The sequence below is a fragment of the Cibotium barometz genome, chromosome 34, assembly GCF_041138505.1.
Source record: "Cibotium barometz isolate CiBa-2024 chromosome 34, ASM4113850v1, whole genome shotgun sequence".
Lineage (NCBI taxonomy): Eukaryota > Viridiplantae > Streptophyta > Polypodiopsida > Cyatheales > Cibotiaceae > Cibotium > Cibotium barometz.
Window position 1 is genome coordinate 40852178 of NC_141079.1, and position 18966 is coordinate 40871143.

At 41.4% G+C, this 18966-nt stretch overlaps 1 protein-coding gene across 2 annotated transcripts in view; it reads left to right on the forward strand.

Annotated features, from left to right (window-relative positions):
* Positions 1-1081, forward strand: part of LOC147619024 (serine/threonine-protein kinase STN8, chloroplastic-like) — a 73704-nt gene extending 72623 nt beyond the window's left edge. The window contains exon 4 of one of the 2 annotated variants that reach the window (XM_086774237.1): positions 526-1081. In XM_086774237.1, the coding sequence (XP_086630363.1) occupies positions 526-873 (348 nt within the window). In that variant the 3' untranslated portion in view covers positions 874-1081. The remainder of the gene's footprint in view (positions 1-525) is intronic. The other variant, XM_086774238.1, reaches the window with a different exon arrangement.
* Positions 1082-18966: the final 17885 nt, after the last annotated feature.

Sequence of the window (18966 nt, forward strand, 5' to 3'; positions counted from 1 at the left end):
CAGGTGGAAAAAAGTGCTGAGTGAACAAAGACGCCAGCTTGACTGGATTTTAAAGGGCAGGAGCTGGAACTGGAAGGCTGAGATCAACTGGAGGCCTCGACCGGAGGCCTGCTGGAGTACAGGGGCAGGGTACGGAGTAGCTTAGGACCAGGCTGGGAGGGTAGCTGATCTGGAGTATGGTCGAGAGGGTTGTCAAAAGAACTGGAATGAACGTGGGGTTTAAGGAGGGTCCCAGTTAAAGGAGGGTCTGAAGCAGCACGGCGGTATGGGAACTTGTTGGGGGTAAGTGGGTTTGGTCCAAGGGGTCTTGGTGTGATTAAAGGCTTCAGATGTAAAATAGGGGTTTCAAGGAGGTTTTCTTGGTAATACTCATTGCAGGGTTTTATACGTGGGCTGAGTCCGTGGCTGACAGGGATTTTTATGTCAAGTTGTTTTTTATGAAACCCTTGTCTTGCCTTAACCTCATAGACGTCATCTTTTCAATGAGTTAGTCAAATTATTTACTACATAAACTTCATCTTGCAGTTCAACTGTCCGGATCTCTTTGATATGTATTCAGTAGGAGTCATCCTCATGCAGATGGCATCTGCCAACTTGCGGACGCCAACGGGCCTGCAGTCATTCAAGACCGAGCTCGAAGAAGTTGGCTATGACTTGAAGAAATGGAGACAAAACACCAGACTGAGGCCAAATCTAGATGTTCTTGATTATGATGGAGGAAAAGGATGGGATCTAGCTACAAAGCTAATCTGTGAAAGGGGCTTCCTTCGTCGTGGCCGCCTATCAGCAGGAGCCGCTTTGCGGCACCCTTATTTCTTGCTAGGTGGCGATCAAGCAGCAACTGTCCTTTCTAAGCTGTCCCTAACAAAATAGATGTACATACACTTGTGATTTTGCAATTGTAACCGCTAAGGCAATGTATGGCTTGAGGGCCTCGTATTTCTTGGTGGGGAACAAGAAAGAAGAGCTTTTTGCCAAGGCCAAAGATGGGCTCGAAATTTGTATTTTTATGTGTTTGTGTTGCCAGAAATTCTAACGTGTACAAATTGTGCAATATGACAAACGATTTCTTTTTTTTAAAGTTATTGCTTGCTTATTGTAAGATAGCATCACCGTTTGAACCATACCCAGTGTATTTCATGGTACTATTTTATGCACTTCACTCTAGGAATCAAGTTGTCCTAGAAGGATGTGATGTCTATGTAGGTTTTCAAGTTATTTTGTAATTCCATCAGCTCTTGTTCCCCATGATCATGGCATGGCCATCCCTACCAGGAGGAGCATGCCATAAGTGACTTCAAAAAAATTCGCACTCCTGTGTCTGACAAAGTTTTTACATGCTGATTGTGGTGTTGCATGCAATCATATCAGTTATGCAAAAAGATCTTCGATCAAAGTGCTTGTGTCTCATTGTGGTGATTCTCAACATTTGATGATTTGGGTGTAGGAGTGGGTAGGGGGTCAATTAGGACATGAACTTCAGCTCAAAGGTAGAATGCTATGTCATTTACCATCCATTTGTATCTTGTTGTGAAGGACTCTATCCTAACAAGACAGCCCGGTGGAAACTACATGCATGAGTCTGGGGAACAATAGGTGAGAAAATCCTTTTTTGATGACGGAACAAGATCGTAACCAACTGCTTATCGGGGTGGGGTTTGGGACTACTAATTGGTCCCGATTGCATACTTATCGGTATGGCTGTATACTTATCGGCCCCGCCGAATGGCTTCTCGCATACCTATCTAGTGTTGTAGGTGGTGGCCGGTGCAGGTCATTTGGAGTATCCCACTCTAGTCTTTAGCAATTAGCATGACTTATCGAGTCTTTCAGAAACTTCATGCATGAAACAACACGTGGGAGATGCCATGTGCATTTCACTGGATATAGTTCTTTGATGGTCTAGAAACTTGATGTATACTCATACCTTCTGATGTTTCTTTACCAGTGAAACAACAAACCCTTTCACAAGATAGACCCAATAATGCATAGCATAGGGGTTCTCATACCTTTTCATGTTTCTTTACCAATGAAACAACAAACCCTTTCACAAGATAGACCAAATAATGCATAGCATAGGGAAGACATGAAGCATGAAATGGCGACATGGTTGCAATTGAAGTAGTAGAAAGGCATTATTACGCACTGCAAAAATTCTTCAACTTCATGGATTCACCATTACTTAGGCTTTTGTACTTGAAGTAGCACAAAACTCTTGTATCAATACTCACAACCCGTATACATCATTGCGTTGTGCTAAGCTAGCAATCATGAATTCATAAGTCTTCAATAACCCGAGTGTCATATTAAAGAGGACCTTTTAAGGAACGTAGACATGATGCTCGTACTCTAGTGAAATTTCTTAATATAAATATAAATATAAATCTAAATCTAAATCTAAATATATATATATATGTATATAAATATCCCTCAAGATCTCTATATACATGAAGGATGACTAGAGAGCTCTTAAAAGCACTAGGATGCGGATGGGTGGGACAAGGTGCAACATTTAGAAGGCAATTCTCAATTTATCCACTTAGTAAGATATATAGTTGTCTATATTAGGTCTTGCTTGAGTAAATTGGGGCTAAGGAAATCGTCCCATGTTAAATCGCAAGTTTTTCACACACAAGTTTATTCCTTGTTGCTACAAAAAGTTGCACATGGGGAAGTCATTAGGGGTTGTCCCAAAAAAAAGCCCTCCTTAAGAAATTTATAAAGTTTTCTTTCCATGCCAATATAGAAATTCCAAGTAAGCTTCTTGACGTTGAAAGAAAGGCTATAACAATTACCTAGTAGGTTGTAGTTGAAAAGTTGTATTAACGATAGTGTTTAATGTCATGGATATTCCTCTTTAGTGTTTAAAGTTGTATTAACGATAGTGTTTAATGTCATGGATATTCCTCTTTGGACACTTTCCTTATGTGGCCTTTGTGCTTAGCTGTGTCATGCTCAACTTCTCGAAACTCTAGGGGAGTTTATAAATATGACTTGTTGCTCCTTTTGCATGTGCATTTCACGATGCCCCGTAGAAGAATTCCTCTTTGTGCTATTACGAATTCTACTCTTGTGGGTGGTTCTGCTGCTCTTCTTTGTCATGACGACGCAGAAGCCATTGCAAGCACAGTACCTAGAAAACCATTTGGCGACTCTGCTACGACAAGGATACTCACTCCCCCTGCGGGACCAGTCTATAATCTTGTAGCAGCAATCAAAAGAGCTGCCAGATCTCAAGGTGATATTTTGTTATTCTATCCAATTTACGTTCTATTGTTATGCTTGTAAACAAAGCAACTTGGGCTCATATAAAGCGAACAAGTAATCGACCTCTATTCGCTTTGTGAAATAACGTGGCAATTTGCTAGAATCAATAGGTTATTTACTAAGCCCGGGACATACCAATAAGAGTAGTTTACAATAAAGAAAGCGTATTAGTAACGATTCTCGAAAGTGAGGCTAAGATGACCAACCTTTAGGGAAGAGATACCAACGAACAACACAGTGGCTACTAGGAAAGCCAGCCGAAGGAATGGCAGTGCTTCCTTTCATGTAAAGCGGCCATCAAGGCGATTCCAGCCAGCAAGAGACCCCCCAGAACCCACCGGTCATGATACCAAGGGCCGGGGTCGGGTGCCAGTGGGGGTGGCCCCGAGGGTGGTGTCTGTGGAAGTACTACGGGGTTCTTCTCCGATCCATGGGTGTTCGGCCCTCGGATATATGAATGTGAAGGTCTCCCATTTCATTCAATGAGTGCACTTCTCTAAGAAAAGTTATTGAATCTTCGGCGTTGTTTCTATTTGACCCGAAACCGATTGATCTAGCCACGAGCAGGTTGAATCGAGCTCTCCACAGAGGCCTTGAGGACCGAACCCACGTATGTGGCAAAATACGGGGATGACTTGTGGCTAGTATTTATCTTTCGTTATTTTCAATTTTCTACTACTCTGTCTCTGCGTTCTCCGATATTATTACTGCACTTGTGTTAGAGAAGGCATGAGGTTTTAACTGCTTATTGACAGAAATGATTTGAGTGCTCTTTTGGATGCATCTTCTTCTGAAACGAAGAAGCTACGTTTTGATCCATCGGTTAGCTAGTGTCTGAGATTCCCTCCAACCAGAAAAAACAAGCTTATGGAGGCTTCAATTACCATAGGAGTTGGCAATGGTGACATTGACGTGTCGAATTGGGAGCCACTGGAAGAATTCATACGCATGGAATGTGTCAAAAGCATTAGGAGACCTTTGGACATCTTTTGGGCCTTGTAAGGATTCTTAAATTTTAGACATTAAAGCTAATTTTGTGCTTTCTTAAGGAAACAAGGTCAATCAAGAGGACTACTTGGAGCCTATAATTTGAGCTTTCTAGCCCATAACTCCCCTACAAAAATAGGGTCTAATGTTGTCATTATCTCTCCTCTTCTCTTTCTAGCAAGCTCTTAACTAAGGGAGGCCCAAAATGGACAATTTTCTTTTTCCCATTTTGCAAGTTTTATACTTTGAAACTGACCCCAGACCCATATATATGTAAAACATTCAATTTTTAACCTTCATTTTCCTCTAAAACCCACTCTATCTCATCATTGAATGCTTCCACCTCTTTCTTCTTCATTTAATGCCTCCACTTTCCCACCAAATCAACCAAATCAGAGAGCTCTCGTCACTTTTCACATCATCAATCTCGCAACTAAGGGGGCCAAAATAGTGGTTTTTTTCTCTTTTTTGAACTTTTTTTCTTTAAAAGTTATCCCAAACCCATATATATGTCAAAAAATCAATTTTCAATCTCTTTCTCCCCAAAATTGAACCAACTCTCTTTCTCTCTCTCTCTCTCTCTCTCTCTCTCTCTCTCTCTCTCTCTCTCTCTCTCTCTCTCTCTCTCTCTCTCTACTTATCTCTCTACTGTCAGCTTGGCTTGCATAGCCTCACTCTATCCCTGTCTCCACAATCCTCTCATCCACTCTCAACTCTTCCTTTCTCTCTCTACTGTGAGCTAATGGCCTACAAACTCTCTCTCTCTCTCTCTCTCTCTCTCTCTCTCTCTCTCTCTCCTATGACTGCATCCTCTCTCTCTCTAATCTCAACTCCTTGGAGGTCATGGCATGCACTTACTCCCTGTAATCTCAACTCCTCTCTCTCTCTCTCTCTCTCTCTCTCTCTCTCTCTCTCTCTCTCTCTCTCTCTCTCTCTATTGTGATCTTAGGGCCTTCCTCCTCTTTTCCACTATCAACTCCTTCTAAGCATGGCATTGCGTGAAATCACTAACACTAATGTGCCATTGCATCGATGCAAAGTGGATTTGCATGTGCGGGTGTTAGAAGAGTATGCAACTTTGGGCAAGGTTCATCTCACAGAACAAGAGAGGAATGTACATAGATAAAGGGGTCACACTAATATGGATCCATGGATTGATGGGCATCTATACCTAGTTGACCTAAGAGCGCATTACCCACCCACTTTCAAAGACTTACCATCATTTATTCAGTATGTGGGAGATGGTGGCAAGAATGGGATGCTCGGCTACTGCAAGAGATTAGCAACAACTGACGCTTCTACTTGTCATCACAATTGCATACGCTCCAAGTTAACCTTGCAAGTGTACACCAAGGCCTACTTTAGGCTCAAGCAAAAATCAAGGAGCTTGAGGGTGTAAATCAAGAGAGAGCAGTGTGTGTGGAAAAGCTTATGCAGACGATCTCCCACATGAAAAGCACTCCTATTGGAGCTAGGGAGCGTAAGAGGCCACTTAACCACATCGAAATACTTGCCGATTGGGGGGGGAGGGGGCGGGGGGCGCTCGTAAGCAGAGAATTCAAGCAACGTGGTATGGCTCCTCTTTCTTATTCTCTAGCACTTCTAATTCAAAATGCCAATGTAAATCATGTGTGCACTTGTGTAATGTCAATGTAATTTTGTTGGTTTTTAGAGTATTCCTTCAAGATGCCATAGGTTCCGATCAAACCGGGGATTGTAATGAGCTCTTGCGCTCTTTCACAACAAGGAAGCATGTGCTTAAAATGATTAGGGATCCTCGTTGCAAGAAGATACGTATGGCTGTTTCTAATGAAATCATATAAGAGGTTTTCCAAAGTATCAGCAATGTTGATGTCAGTGTTAATGCATGCGATGAGGTAGGCATTAGCACGAAGGGCTACAAAGCTCTTCATCAATTGCTAGGAGACACCCTTCTTAAGAAAGGTATCACACACAGCCTTTTCCTGCCACCAAAGAGGGTTCGTCTAGCAAAGGAAGTGAGCAATGAAGATGTAAAATGTAGGATTGGGGACTACTACCACATCAATGATACACTTTCCATTGCAGCATGGGGAAAGAAGAAGACTGCAGATGGTAATGTTTCATTCGAATTCAATGAGTTCAACAACATTTTTATTGAAATGCGAAAGCTACAAAAGGTAATGATATTGTTTTATGGGTTGCACACGAGGTGCTAACATGGGTCTTTGAGAGGGTGCCTTGGGTTAGTGATGTGATAAAGTCACAAATAGGGGGTGAGAAGCTGGATATTGATGGTTTAGGGAGCTTTGACATTGATTGGCATCTTGGCGGGGATCTAAAGACAATAAAGTGCATGTTGGGTTGCACTCAAGGTGCAAGCACAGCTCACCCATGCCCTTGGTGCATGCATGGATTGAAACAAAAAACCAAGAAGAAACACAGGGGGACGGCCAATGGTGAAGAGGAATGCAAGGAAACAAGAAATTGTGAGGGAGAGTGGGACGATGGTGTACTTTGCATGCTTTCATGCGTATCTTTGACCGCCTCCTAAAGTGTCGCATAGACTATGCATTCACTATGCTTAGTAAAACTCGACAGCATGAGACGATTGCTAGAGTGGAGAAGATTTTAAATGACATTGGTTGCCATGGGGGCAACGTGGAGATACGAGTTAATCAAAAGACCTTTGGAGTTTCACATATGGGTGCTTAAAAGGTTTAAATGAGTGGAGGCAAGGTGAGAAGGTTTCTCCAGAAGCCTTTCAACAAACAGGACAAGGTTCAGAGAAATGCAGACAGTCAACATGTCGAGGAAGGTGAAAATGTTCTTGTGAAAGAGATGGGAGTTGTGGAAAGACCTTTGTACTTGTACTACTTCAGACTGCTTGGATGCAAACATTGTTGTTTTACATGAGCAAGTGTGGGCAAATTTCAATAATGTAATACAGTTGAGTCAAAGCAGCACAACAGACAAAAATTGCATTCACGCAGAGTTGCAAAGCTTCATTAACGCCGTGATCCGCACATGGGGTGAATAGAATATTGTGCATGACATGGTAATGTAATGCTTTTAAAGGTTTTGCAAAACAGATTTTTAGTAGGGTGGTTCATAGTGGGATTCTTGTGAGGTGTGGCTACTGACCACCAGAGAGAGGTGAGTGAAGACAGTAGTGGAAAGTGTCTCGTGCAGGTCAGTTTGTTTGTGGAGACACAAACTAGAGTCCCTACATATCTTTGAAGATTACAGAGAAGACGACAGTGTAATGTGAGTGAAGTCGATTGGTTTAGAGCAGCAGAGGGAGTGCATAAGTTTGGAAAATTGGCCAGGTGGTGAGTCCCCTGGGTTCTCTAAGAAGCATTTCTATTAGATTCTTGATCTAGATTGATTTCTTCTCAACTAAAGATGTTTGAAGGTGAAGCTTTGGAGAGATGTCGATGGGGTCTACTTGCGAGTGACCCATGAGTTTTCTGATGGTGATTTTGTTTGGTATCTGTAGCACATCTTGTACGCTCATGGTGCATATTTCATGAACGCCTATGGCTTGTGTGACATGTGGAGCACCCAAGGAATGGAGAAAAGTCATCACCGCCATGCAAGGGGAGTTTATTTCAAGAACACAAGACATGGAGGTGGCAGGACCGACTCGATCAAACTATCTCAAATAAATGTTTGATTGGTTCTTCCGTTATACCTTTGGAAGAAACCTTTCAAGGGAGAGGGCTCGAATGTCCAAATTGGCCTGAATTGCCAAAATGAAAAGTAAGGGTCAGAAAATAGCAAGGTGGAGGGCAGTTATTACAGGACCTACATGTCATGCGGCATGGACACGGAGGAGAGTTGGTAAAGTATGGGTCCCTATAGACTTGAATGAGGCCTAGGGTTGATGTGTAGTTGATCTATGGGGATATTATATATTGAATGCAATCAGGTGTTATAATTGAGAATGTAAATGGTTATTTTTTGCCTAATATGGGACCATGTTATCTTTTGTGTTTAAAAACCCATTTGTTTTATGCGTGACATTTCTCTAAAAACTAGGGTTTCGTGTAATGATTACGTTGGCCACTATAAATGAGCACCCTCTCTCTTTTTGTCCATTTTGTAAAAGCACTTTGAAAGCACACAAGCACTCAACTCCTCATGGGCACAATCATTTCTTCTGAACTCGCACGATACTTAATCTCTATATCGAGGTCCCCATTTAACCTGATGAGGATGCCCTCAGCCCAGGAGCTAGAAGCTAGGAATTTGCACAACCTTGCCACCCAGATCGACAAATGTTTCTTGTATGTAGTATCAGCTAGACTCAGTTTTCCATGCTGACAAGTGGGAGGCCACGTAATGACCCCTCTATACCATAATTGGACCACACAAGGGCGTTACGGTTTGCTAGGAACATTGTAGAGCACCGGCAGTCTATGGTGCAAATTCTGTTGCGACTTTTGGAGTCCCCCTTGGTTTCAAGGATCGTGAAGTCATGCGTCATTACCAATTTCATTAGATTGATATACTTCCATTGATAGGTTTGATTGGTAGCGAGAGGACGCTTTGTAATACCTTCAAATATAGTTTTTTTTGATGACTTGAATTGTATACCAAAGATTTACAATGCTTTGTAATACTTGAAGAAGTCTCAAGGTGTTGATTTTTAAAATATGACATGCTTTGTATTCCACATATTCGCGTGTTTTGATGCTTTGTGATAAGTGTCGAGAAGGGTGAGAAAATTCACTGTGCAGACGGAGAGGCTATTTTCGCACCCTTCTGGACCTATAAAAAATTTCCTCTATTTTTTCAATAGTCTCTAGTGAACGCTTATTCAAATGATGCCCCATGTAGCTCGACATACATTTAGCATGCGTACGATTAATTTGCACGTGTGAGTGACCTCTTAAAATTAGGGTTTTTTAGGGTTATTGGCAATGATGGCATTTTCTTGTATAAATAAAGGTTGACCTCTATTTTTGCCCATTCCTTACCAGTGAGAGCCTTCCCATCCTTACCCTGAGCTCTCCTCACCATGGCACATACAAAGCAAATAGTGAAGAAGATGACCAAAGAACGACATACCCGATTGAAGAACAACGCAAACAATAATTTGGAGCGTTATAACTGCAGTCTCAAGAAAAAAATTGATAGAGCAAGCCAACTTATCCCAGCCAAGCAAACAAGTAAAGTTGATGGATTACGGCACAGAAGATAGCAGCGCAACAGACACCGACACTGCGACGACTGGGGGGAGCCTATATGGGCGCACATGGAGATTCCCAACCACCCAGCCATAGGAGCAAAGGCCTTGCCACGCATCACCACGCAATAGCAAGAGCAGCAAGGGGAGCAAGAGGAAGAAGCACCGGCCCCAGAAAGAAACAGAAGAAAGTCGACCTATTACAAGCCTTGCCCGCTAACAACCACGTCCCGCCGATCGTCTTCCTCGTGGCCCCGCCCGCCACCGCAGGAGACGCTCAGGGTACAGGGCTCTACAAGAGATATGACACTACCAGAAGTCCGTAGATCTTGAACCTTTCTCACGAACGTGCAAAGAAATTTTATGGGAATACAAGATGGAATGTCGGATGTAGTCGGTTGTGCTTGAGGCCTTCCAGGAAGCCGCTGAAGCGTATCTTATTAATAGGACACCAGCTTGTGTGTCATCCATGTAAAGGATATGCAATTGGCCTGCCATATTCGCGAAGAAAAGGGGAACAAAAAATGAGGAGTGTTCAATGATGTATCTCAATTTTTGATATTAATGAATTTTCGATGTGTAACATATCTTCCAATTGTCGATGTGTACATCTTGAAATTATCGAATGTGCACTCTATCTTACTATTATTTGATTTAGGTGTGTATGTGCTTTCCATCACGTTTCAATAAAGGGCCAGACAGGTGCAAAAAAGGCCCCACCCAAAGCACAAGGAGCTTGTGCCTCCATAATTGTAAACTGAAAATGCAATGGCCATTTTCGCACCCTTCTGGCCCACATGGTTTTTCTAGTAAGATGTGTCAATTCGGGATAAAATCTCATCATGAAGGGCATGGGGTGGCTCAAATGGGGTTAAGAGTAGGAAACTCGTGATGGCCAGAAGGGTACGAAAATCCTGTGTATGAGGACCTCGTACATGCCATTTTTGCACCCCTCTGGCCCTCCTTTCTTGTGTGGTAGATTGTCTTGTGGTGGTAGGTGGAGCTGGGGGTGGATGTGAGAGAGAGAAACATAGGACTTTTCCGAGCAATAGGACCATTTTTTCCAACAATTCAAAAAACCTTCAACCTCAAATTTTTGTAGTTTTTTTCCTAAAATTTGAAGGTTTTTATAAAAAATTAAACCTCAAATCCCTTAAAATCGGACGTGGTATAACTCAAGCCAACGAAAATTAAATGGCACATATTTCTTCATGATGGCCAAAAGGGTGCAAAAATGTCCTATGCGGGGCCCCCGGACAGCCCTTATTCACACCCTTCTAGCCCTCCTCTTTTCTAGATTACAAATCTATCCACTTTCAACATTGTATTGATATATAAATTTACATGTGAGATTTGGGAAAATTTACATCGTCTAGAAAAGGGAGTGAGCAATGTGCTCTTGAGAATGAGTGAAAAACACATCACTTACAAAGATTCTCTCAACGAGTCACTTACAAAGACTACACACATTCTGTGGCCATGTCGTTAAGGGAAAACACGTTTATTTCACTTGAAAACCAACTAAAATTAAATGGCAAATATTTTTACACGATGGCCAGAAGGGTGGGAGAATGCCCTATGCGGGGTCCCTGGAGAGCCCTTTCTCGTACCCTTCTAGTCCTTCTCTTTTTTACATTACAAATCAAACAGATGTGCTTAAAAGCAACTTTCAGCATTATATTGATATAAAAAATTACATATGGGATTTGGGAAAACTTACATCGTCTAGCAAAGTGAGCAATGTGCTCTTGAGAATGAGTGAAAACCACGTCACTTACAAAGATTCTCTCAACGAGTCACTTACAAAGACTACACACATTCTGCAGCCAAGTTGTCAAGGGAAAACTCATTTATTTCACTTGAAAACCAACTAAAATTAAATGGTAAATATTTTACATGATGGCAAGAAGGGTGCGACAATGCCCTATGCGGGGCCCCCAGACAGCCCTTTCTCGCACCCTTCTGGCCCTTCTCTTTTTTACATTACAAATCAAACACATGTACTTAAAAGTAACTTTCAGCATTGTATTGATATAAAAATTTACTGGTGGGATTTGGGAAAATTTACATCGTCTAGCAAAGCTAGTGAGCAATGTGCTCTTGAGAATGAGTGAAACACATGTCACTTACAATGATTCTCTCAACGAGTCACTTACAAAGACTACACACATTGTGCGGCCATGTCATGAAGGGAAAATACGTTTATTTCACTTGAAAACGAACTAAAATTAAATGGCAAATATTTTTACGTTAAAAATCAAACACATGTACTTAAAAGCAACCTTCAGCATTGTATTGATATAAAAATTTACATGTGGGATTTGGGAATACTCTTTACACGAGAGATTCATTGCTTCCTAGCTACGGGGAGCTCACCAGTTAGAATAGTAGTGGAAATTTCTCGAGGTGAGTCATAGCCAAGCAACTTGGCAATTCCTAATTGGGCAAGCACCTTGCCTCTATAGCCGCTCCCAAAAGTGGTTATGAGACTAATGACTTTTTAACTAGGATTACAAAATTGACTGACCGGCCAATAGTGGCCACATAGAGTTGCTTTGAGAAGGTCTTAAATGCAACAAGGGGGAAGCTGGCATTGGGTGTGAATTCTTTGTGGTGAATAATCACAGTCATTGGGTGGGAGGTGTCCGATGATGTAGTGGGCAAAAGCCCGATATGGTCCTGTAGTAGATCACGTTTTCCCACCCCGCATAGCATAACTGTCCATCTCTAGCACCCTCTCTTGCTTATCATCTTCATCTGCATCAGCTTTTCACTCCAAGTCAATGTTGGACTTGGAATCGTCAATATTTTATGTTGGAGTTGGTGTCTAAGGCACAATTGCGTGGGATACACTTTGTTGTGCCGCTTGGAACTCCTCCTCAATGACATTTGCCTGCTTTGCATTCTTGATTGCCTCCAGAGCAATGACCATTGTCTCCTCCATCGAGTCTGTGAGTGGGAGGAGGTTCTCCTCCATGTTACCTATGTTAGAGTCATCCAATGGGAACTCCGCCTTCACCTTGAGCACACTCAAACACTCATCCATGTGGAGGCCACATGACTTTTCAATGTCATGCAAAAAAATGAAAAGCTCCCTCCCTACCACAACTGGACATAGAGAGTCAGTCTTTATCTCAGGAAGGGGGGCATAGTCATTTTCATCTTCAATTGCTGTGCCACTTCCACTGGCCTCAAAGCGGCGTGGATTTTCTTCTGCGAGCCCTAGTGCACCTCCTGGAAATTATTTTGTGAACGGTCAGGCTTTCACTTACACCTATGTGCGCTGCACTCTGAGGCTCTTCCTTGTTGTGGATGAATCCTCCAAGGGCACTTGTGGCATTTCGACCTCAACTTCCTTCTCTCCTTCTGAAAGGAAGAAAACAAATTAGGCTAGCCATGATAAGAAGCGATGGCCAATGGCACTTGTGTTGAGATTTCGTACTTGCTTCTTGTCAAGCTCTAGGAAGTGTCCAGATTTCATTGCCATTGCTTCAAATCTTCTGAGCTGCTTTTGGAAGGGCCTTTCGTTGTGTTTGATGTACTCTAGGACTGTACGGCATAGAATGTTCTTGTTAGGCTTCTTATGGGCTTCTCCTCAATGATGTTGGAAGGGAAAATATCTGAAAATGAGGAAATTGTTAAATAAAGTTGAAAAGAACAGTTTAAATACCATGTACACTAACATAATAAAGTGAAAGCATATAATTGCAAGGGAAACGAGGACCACGACGATGTGGGCTCAAAGAAAATTTTGATGCCGAGTACACATGTTGCACTAGGGCCACCAATCCATCATGCCTTGTTTCCTTGAATCCTAGTAGACGCCCCTTCCAATGGTGCTCAACCACATCTCAACGCTGAACTTGATGTGGTCTAGTGGCACTAGGTTGCAAATACTCCCAATCTCCCTTTTGAAATTGTTTTTCAACCCAAGCATTGTGTTCATCCCTGATATTGTGCATGAGCAGAGCCCCAACCTCAATCCTTGGCCTTCTTCTCGACAAAGATGTACTAGACTTCATAGTGTGTTCTGTTAGAAATATTTTAGGGGGGAGAGAGAAAGAAAGAAGGTTGCATAGTACAGATTAGAGGTTGTTGGGGAGCGGGAGGTAGATGTGGGTGTGAGGAGATTCAAATGTGTGCAAGCACGCATGATAGACATAGAGAAGACTGCAAATTTGAGCAGAGTAGAGAGAAAGAAGAGAGAGAGAGAGAGAGAGAGAGAGACGAGACGAGACCGCTTTTAACATCGACTTAGAGGGGTTATTTCTACCCAATCGATGGGGAGACTTGAACCCAAGTGGGTAAATCTCTTCCCACACCCAAGGGCAATTCCACTAGCCATTTCTATGACGCTTGGGTGATAGAAAGGTCGTGAGAATTATTCTCTTTACACACACACCCACTTGAGACGAGACCGCTTAACGTCAACCTAGAGGGTTATTTCTAACTAATCGACGGGGAGACTTGAACCCAGGTGGGTAAATGTCATCCCAAGGGCAATTCCACTAGCCGTTTCTACCACGCTTGGGTGATAGAAAGGTAGTGAGAATTATCCTCTTTACACACACACACACACACACACTTGAGATGAGACCGCTTAACGTTGACTTAGAGGGTTATTTCTACCCAATCGATGGGGAGACTTGAACCCGGGTGGGTAAATGTCATCCCAAGGGCAATTCCACTAGCCATTTCTACTTAAAAGTAGAGAGAGAGAGAGAGAGAGAGAGAGAGAGAGAGAGAGAGAGAGAGAGAGAGAGAGAGAGAGAGAGAGAGAAGGTTGCATAATAGAGAGAGAATGAGCTATGGAGATTTGAGGTTTGGGGTGGAGAGGATGATGTTAGAGAGAAGAATAATGTGTAGGGAGAGAAATCTGAGGTGGAAAAAGAAGTTTTTTGATATAATATGGTTTGGGTTGGGTTTTTAGAGGAAAAAATGCACTTTTGATTTTTTTTTTGAAAAATTCTAATGTTTAGGTTTTTTTGACCCACGAGATTGATGGGGCTAAAATTGGTGGAGCCCTGTACTTTTTCGAAGCTACCCCCTTGCTTTATGGCACCCTCCTACTTTTTGCACTCCACCTCCCTAATTTATGAAGGCCACTCCCTACTTTTTGAACCCCACAAATGTAGTAATGAGGGAGACAAACCTAGTTGCCCCCTAGTTTTGGAGGAGACCAAATGTGCACACTCCTCTCTTCCTATTGGTCCATTGCTAATGAAAGTCATTATCAAAGGGCCCAAAAGATGTCCAAAGGTTTCCTAATGGACTTTTTGCATTGGAAAAAGGTAGCACTCTCAATCATCTGCACTTCCAAATGGTTGTTACAATGATGCCGCCATCTTTGCTAAGTGTCGAAAAGCTTATTAAGAGGTACATGCAATGGGATTTGTTTAAACCACAAGGAGGTATGGTAATGTATAGAGCACTTTGCCAAGTACGTATGCATACTTTTCAAGGTATGCTTGGGTATTGTATGAAAGATCTACACAAGAATCATTTTAAGTTCTTCTGTCACAATGTATCATCCTATGAAATAACTTGTGGTCATGAACTCTATGCTTTATATGGCCAAGGTGATATGGAGAATAAGGTTTTCTTGACACCAGTTAACTTGTTCAAGCACGCCTATGTATACCTGAAAAATTACATTCCTAATAAATTAGACGCGACACTCAAAAATATGCTGCTTCGAATGATACAAGGTGGAAAGTATTATCTAGCTGCATCATGTATAATACCAAATACGAGGAATGGGATGGAGAGGAAGAGAGCTGCAGCTATTTGGAAAGTAATGAAAACTCCGCACCTAATAGAATGTCTCGATGTAGAGACTATTTTCTATATGGATACAGGTGGGAGAAGATACTTCTCTGAAAATGATAGAGAAGTTAACAATTCTAGGAAGAATTCTCACAATCAACAATACGAGCAAGGAACTAGTTGGCAACATCTGATCGTGGGGTTGATGCTGAGACGACCATGATGCAAAAGAAGACTTTAGCAATGCTCACTTCTTAGTGCTAGAAAAAGCACCCAGATTTAGGCAAGCAATAGTTGATGGAGAAGATTTTGTGCCTCTCTCATCTACTACTCAAAGACAAAGGGCTGCCAAAAGAAGATGCTTACTTCTTGTAACTTTGTGCATGTCAAAATTGGCTTTCTACGGTTGTTTGTGTTTTTGCTTGGATTACGGTTGTAATTTCTCATTTGTGTTGAATATGTTTTCTAAGTGAAATCTTCATAGTACTCGTTTAAAACTTCATTGAAGAAGTAATGTCTTTTCCTTACATTATTTTCTCAATTCCTAGTTAATTCTACTTGAAACTTACCTTACTATAATTTTAGGTTGACATAAATTTACCTTGTGCTAACATTACACACCTAAGAAAGTAATTTGAACACAACAAACAAAATTGTGAATAAAATATATACAACGAACAAAAATGTGAATATATATAAAGCAAACACTTAAATAAAAGGTTCTTAAATCGTACACCAGGATTGGGGTAGGCTTTCCCTTGGGGTGGATACCAATCATTAAGCCTTTGAGTTTTATATAATGCATTTTTGGGACTTTTTGGTGTGTAAGACTAAGAAGCAAACCTCCCAGGTGGTGCAGGTGTGCCACGTTAATAGACAATACACTCAATACCAGTGTTCACGAAAAATCATCCTTTAGCTTATTTTTCACCGCTCTGAAATTTAGAAATTTCGGCCAAATTTTGGGCTTGCCTTGAAGACAACTGGTCAATTTTTATGAATTTTAGTTATAAAACTCGGAAATTCTTGAATTTTTTGTAATAAATCCGATGTCTTTCCAACCTTTTCCTTTTTTCCATTGACTGGAAAAAATGTTTTTCGCAAGCACTTCTTAGAACTTTGTAGGCTATACAGACAACAATAGGTGACGATGTGGTTATCTATACGTGTTAGGTAGGCATGTATAGAACTTGGATAAGGGGCATTCTTGTATGTTAGAGTACAGGGCCAAAAAAGAGTCATACATGTGCGGGAGAGCATTCATTGACAGCATTGATGTGAAGTATATATATTATATATGCATACATATAAAGTGTGATTTTTGAGGGAGCTTGGTGGATGGAGATTTAGAGGGAGATTTTCTTGGCTGGCTTCTCTCTCTACTTGAACAATGTCTCTCTAGCTATTGTTGCCACCATCATCTCTGCCCAGCCCATACCACCCTCTCTCTCCTTCTCCCACTCTCTTCCCTCCTCTCTTTTCCCTCCCTTTCACTCTCCCACCCTCCCTCTCTCACTCTCTCTATCCTTGTCTCTCTTTGTTAACGCTCTCTATCCTCCCCCTGTCACTCTCTCTATCCTTCTCTTTTCTCACTCTTTTCATCTTCCCTATCTCACTCTCTCTATCCTTATCTTTCCTAACTCTCTCTATCCTTCGCTCTCTTTGGTAGCTCTCTCTATCCTCCCCCCTCTCACTCTCCTTCATTTCCCTCTCCCTCCCTCCCTTGCACTCTCCCTCCCTCCCTCCCTCTCTCCTCTCCCACCCTCTTCCCTCTCTCTCTCTCTCTCCTTGTCCCACCACCCTCTCTCTCCCTCTCCCAACCTCTTCCTCCCTCCCTTTCACTCTCCCACCCTCCCTCTCTCTCTCTCTCTCTCTATCCTTGTCTCTCATTTCTAACTCTCTCTATCCTTCTCTTTTCTCACTCTCTATATCCTTCCTATTTCACTCTATCTATCCTTCTCTTTCCTAACTCTCTCTGTCCTTCACTCTTTTTGGTAGCTCTCTCTATCCTCCCTCCCTCTCTCTCTCTCTTTCATTTCCCTCTTCCTCCCTCCTTTTCACTCTCCCACCCTCCCTCTCTCTCTCTCCCCTTGTCCCACCCTCCCTATGCATAATCTCTTCTTCCCAAAGGCATGGCATGGCATTGCATCTGGATGTTATTACATGTGCATGCCATTGCATGGTGATCTATGCCCTTTGTATAGTGTTGCATGTCATTTGCATAGTGTTGCATGTCATTGCATGCCTTTATTATGCAATTGCATATCAATGCATGTATGTGCCATTACAATACATTGCATGCGATGGCATGGCATTGCATCTGGATATTATTTCATGTGCATATCATTGCATGGTACTCCATGCCCTTTGCATAGTGTTGCATGTCATTTGCATAGTGCATGTCATTACATGCATTTGTATGTGATTATATGTCATTTGAAGCCTTGCATAGTGTTGCATATCATTGCATGTGACTACAATTAACAAGGTGAATAATTTAAAGAATTATACATACAAGATTTTTTCATTCTAGGTAAGATATCTACTATGCCTTGCATACTAGATATTAAGAAGCAGTGAAGAATGTAAATTTATTAAGGTCAATAATTTTTCAATTATGATGGAGATCATGGCCTAATTATTTGAGAGAGAGAGAGAGAGAGAGAGAGAGAGAGAGAGAGAGATAAGAACATGACGATATTACATCCTTAGGATCAAAAATACCACTTTCAATTATAAATAAAAATAAGTTCATTCACATACACCTTCCAAATACAACTCTTTTATCATAATTGTTATTCAAAACATACAACAAACCAAGAATTTGACATAATTAATCAAAACAATAACAAACTGAAAATTTACCAAGGTATGATTACTACAAAAGACATGGTGATCTATAGTTGAAACCACTTTATTCCAAAAAAGGTTATTACATTTGCAACTACATACTTAAGGGCTATTACAATCATTGTTTAAAATTGATAACATACCATAACTACCTACGATTCCTACACCTATACGCTTTTTTGGGCTACTCTATTCGTTAACTCCTCTTGTAGGGACTCTTCCGTCTCTTCGGTAATATATCCATAACTTTGCCAAGTGCAATAATGCTTCCAATCTTCATGTTCCACACATAAAAATCTCCAAAATCAATGGGCTCACTAGCTAGCATCTTCGGCCAAAGATTGCGGGCCTCTGTCATGATTCTGACATGTTTTGTCGCATCTCCGCCTATTTTCTTTCATAAATCTTTGCAGACTCTATCTAGGGTTTCCTTCAGAGTATGCCTAGGGCCATTGGAAGAAACCATTAGAGATCAACAAAGGTTAGTTGTTGATAATGGTGAGGGCTATAAGGAAGAGAATGATAGTGAGGGAGATAAATACAATGAGCAGGGAGGCAATAAGAGGGAGAGGGAGGCAATAAGATTTGGAAATGAGGATTAGAGTTAGAGGCAGGGGTCAAATTTATAGATATACAAAGTGAAAAGCAAAAAGGTACTTTGTATGGCTATACACTAAATTTGGAAAAGTAGATGCATGGCTTTTTCCTAAATTTAGAAAAGTAGATGCATGGCTTTTTCCTAAATTTAGAAAAGTACATGCATGGCTTTTCCATAAATTTAGAAAAGTATATGCATGGCTATCCCCTTTATTTAGAAAAGTAGATGAATGGAATGAACATATTCAAGCCATTGACATATAACCATATTGATTATCTTGCTAAAACAGTAAAAAAAGAAAAGTAAATAGTCCTGGCTAGAGAATTGA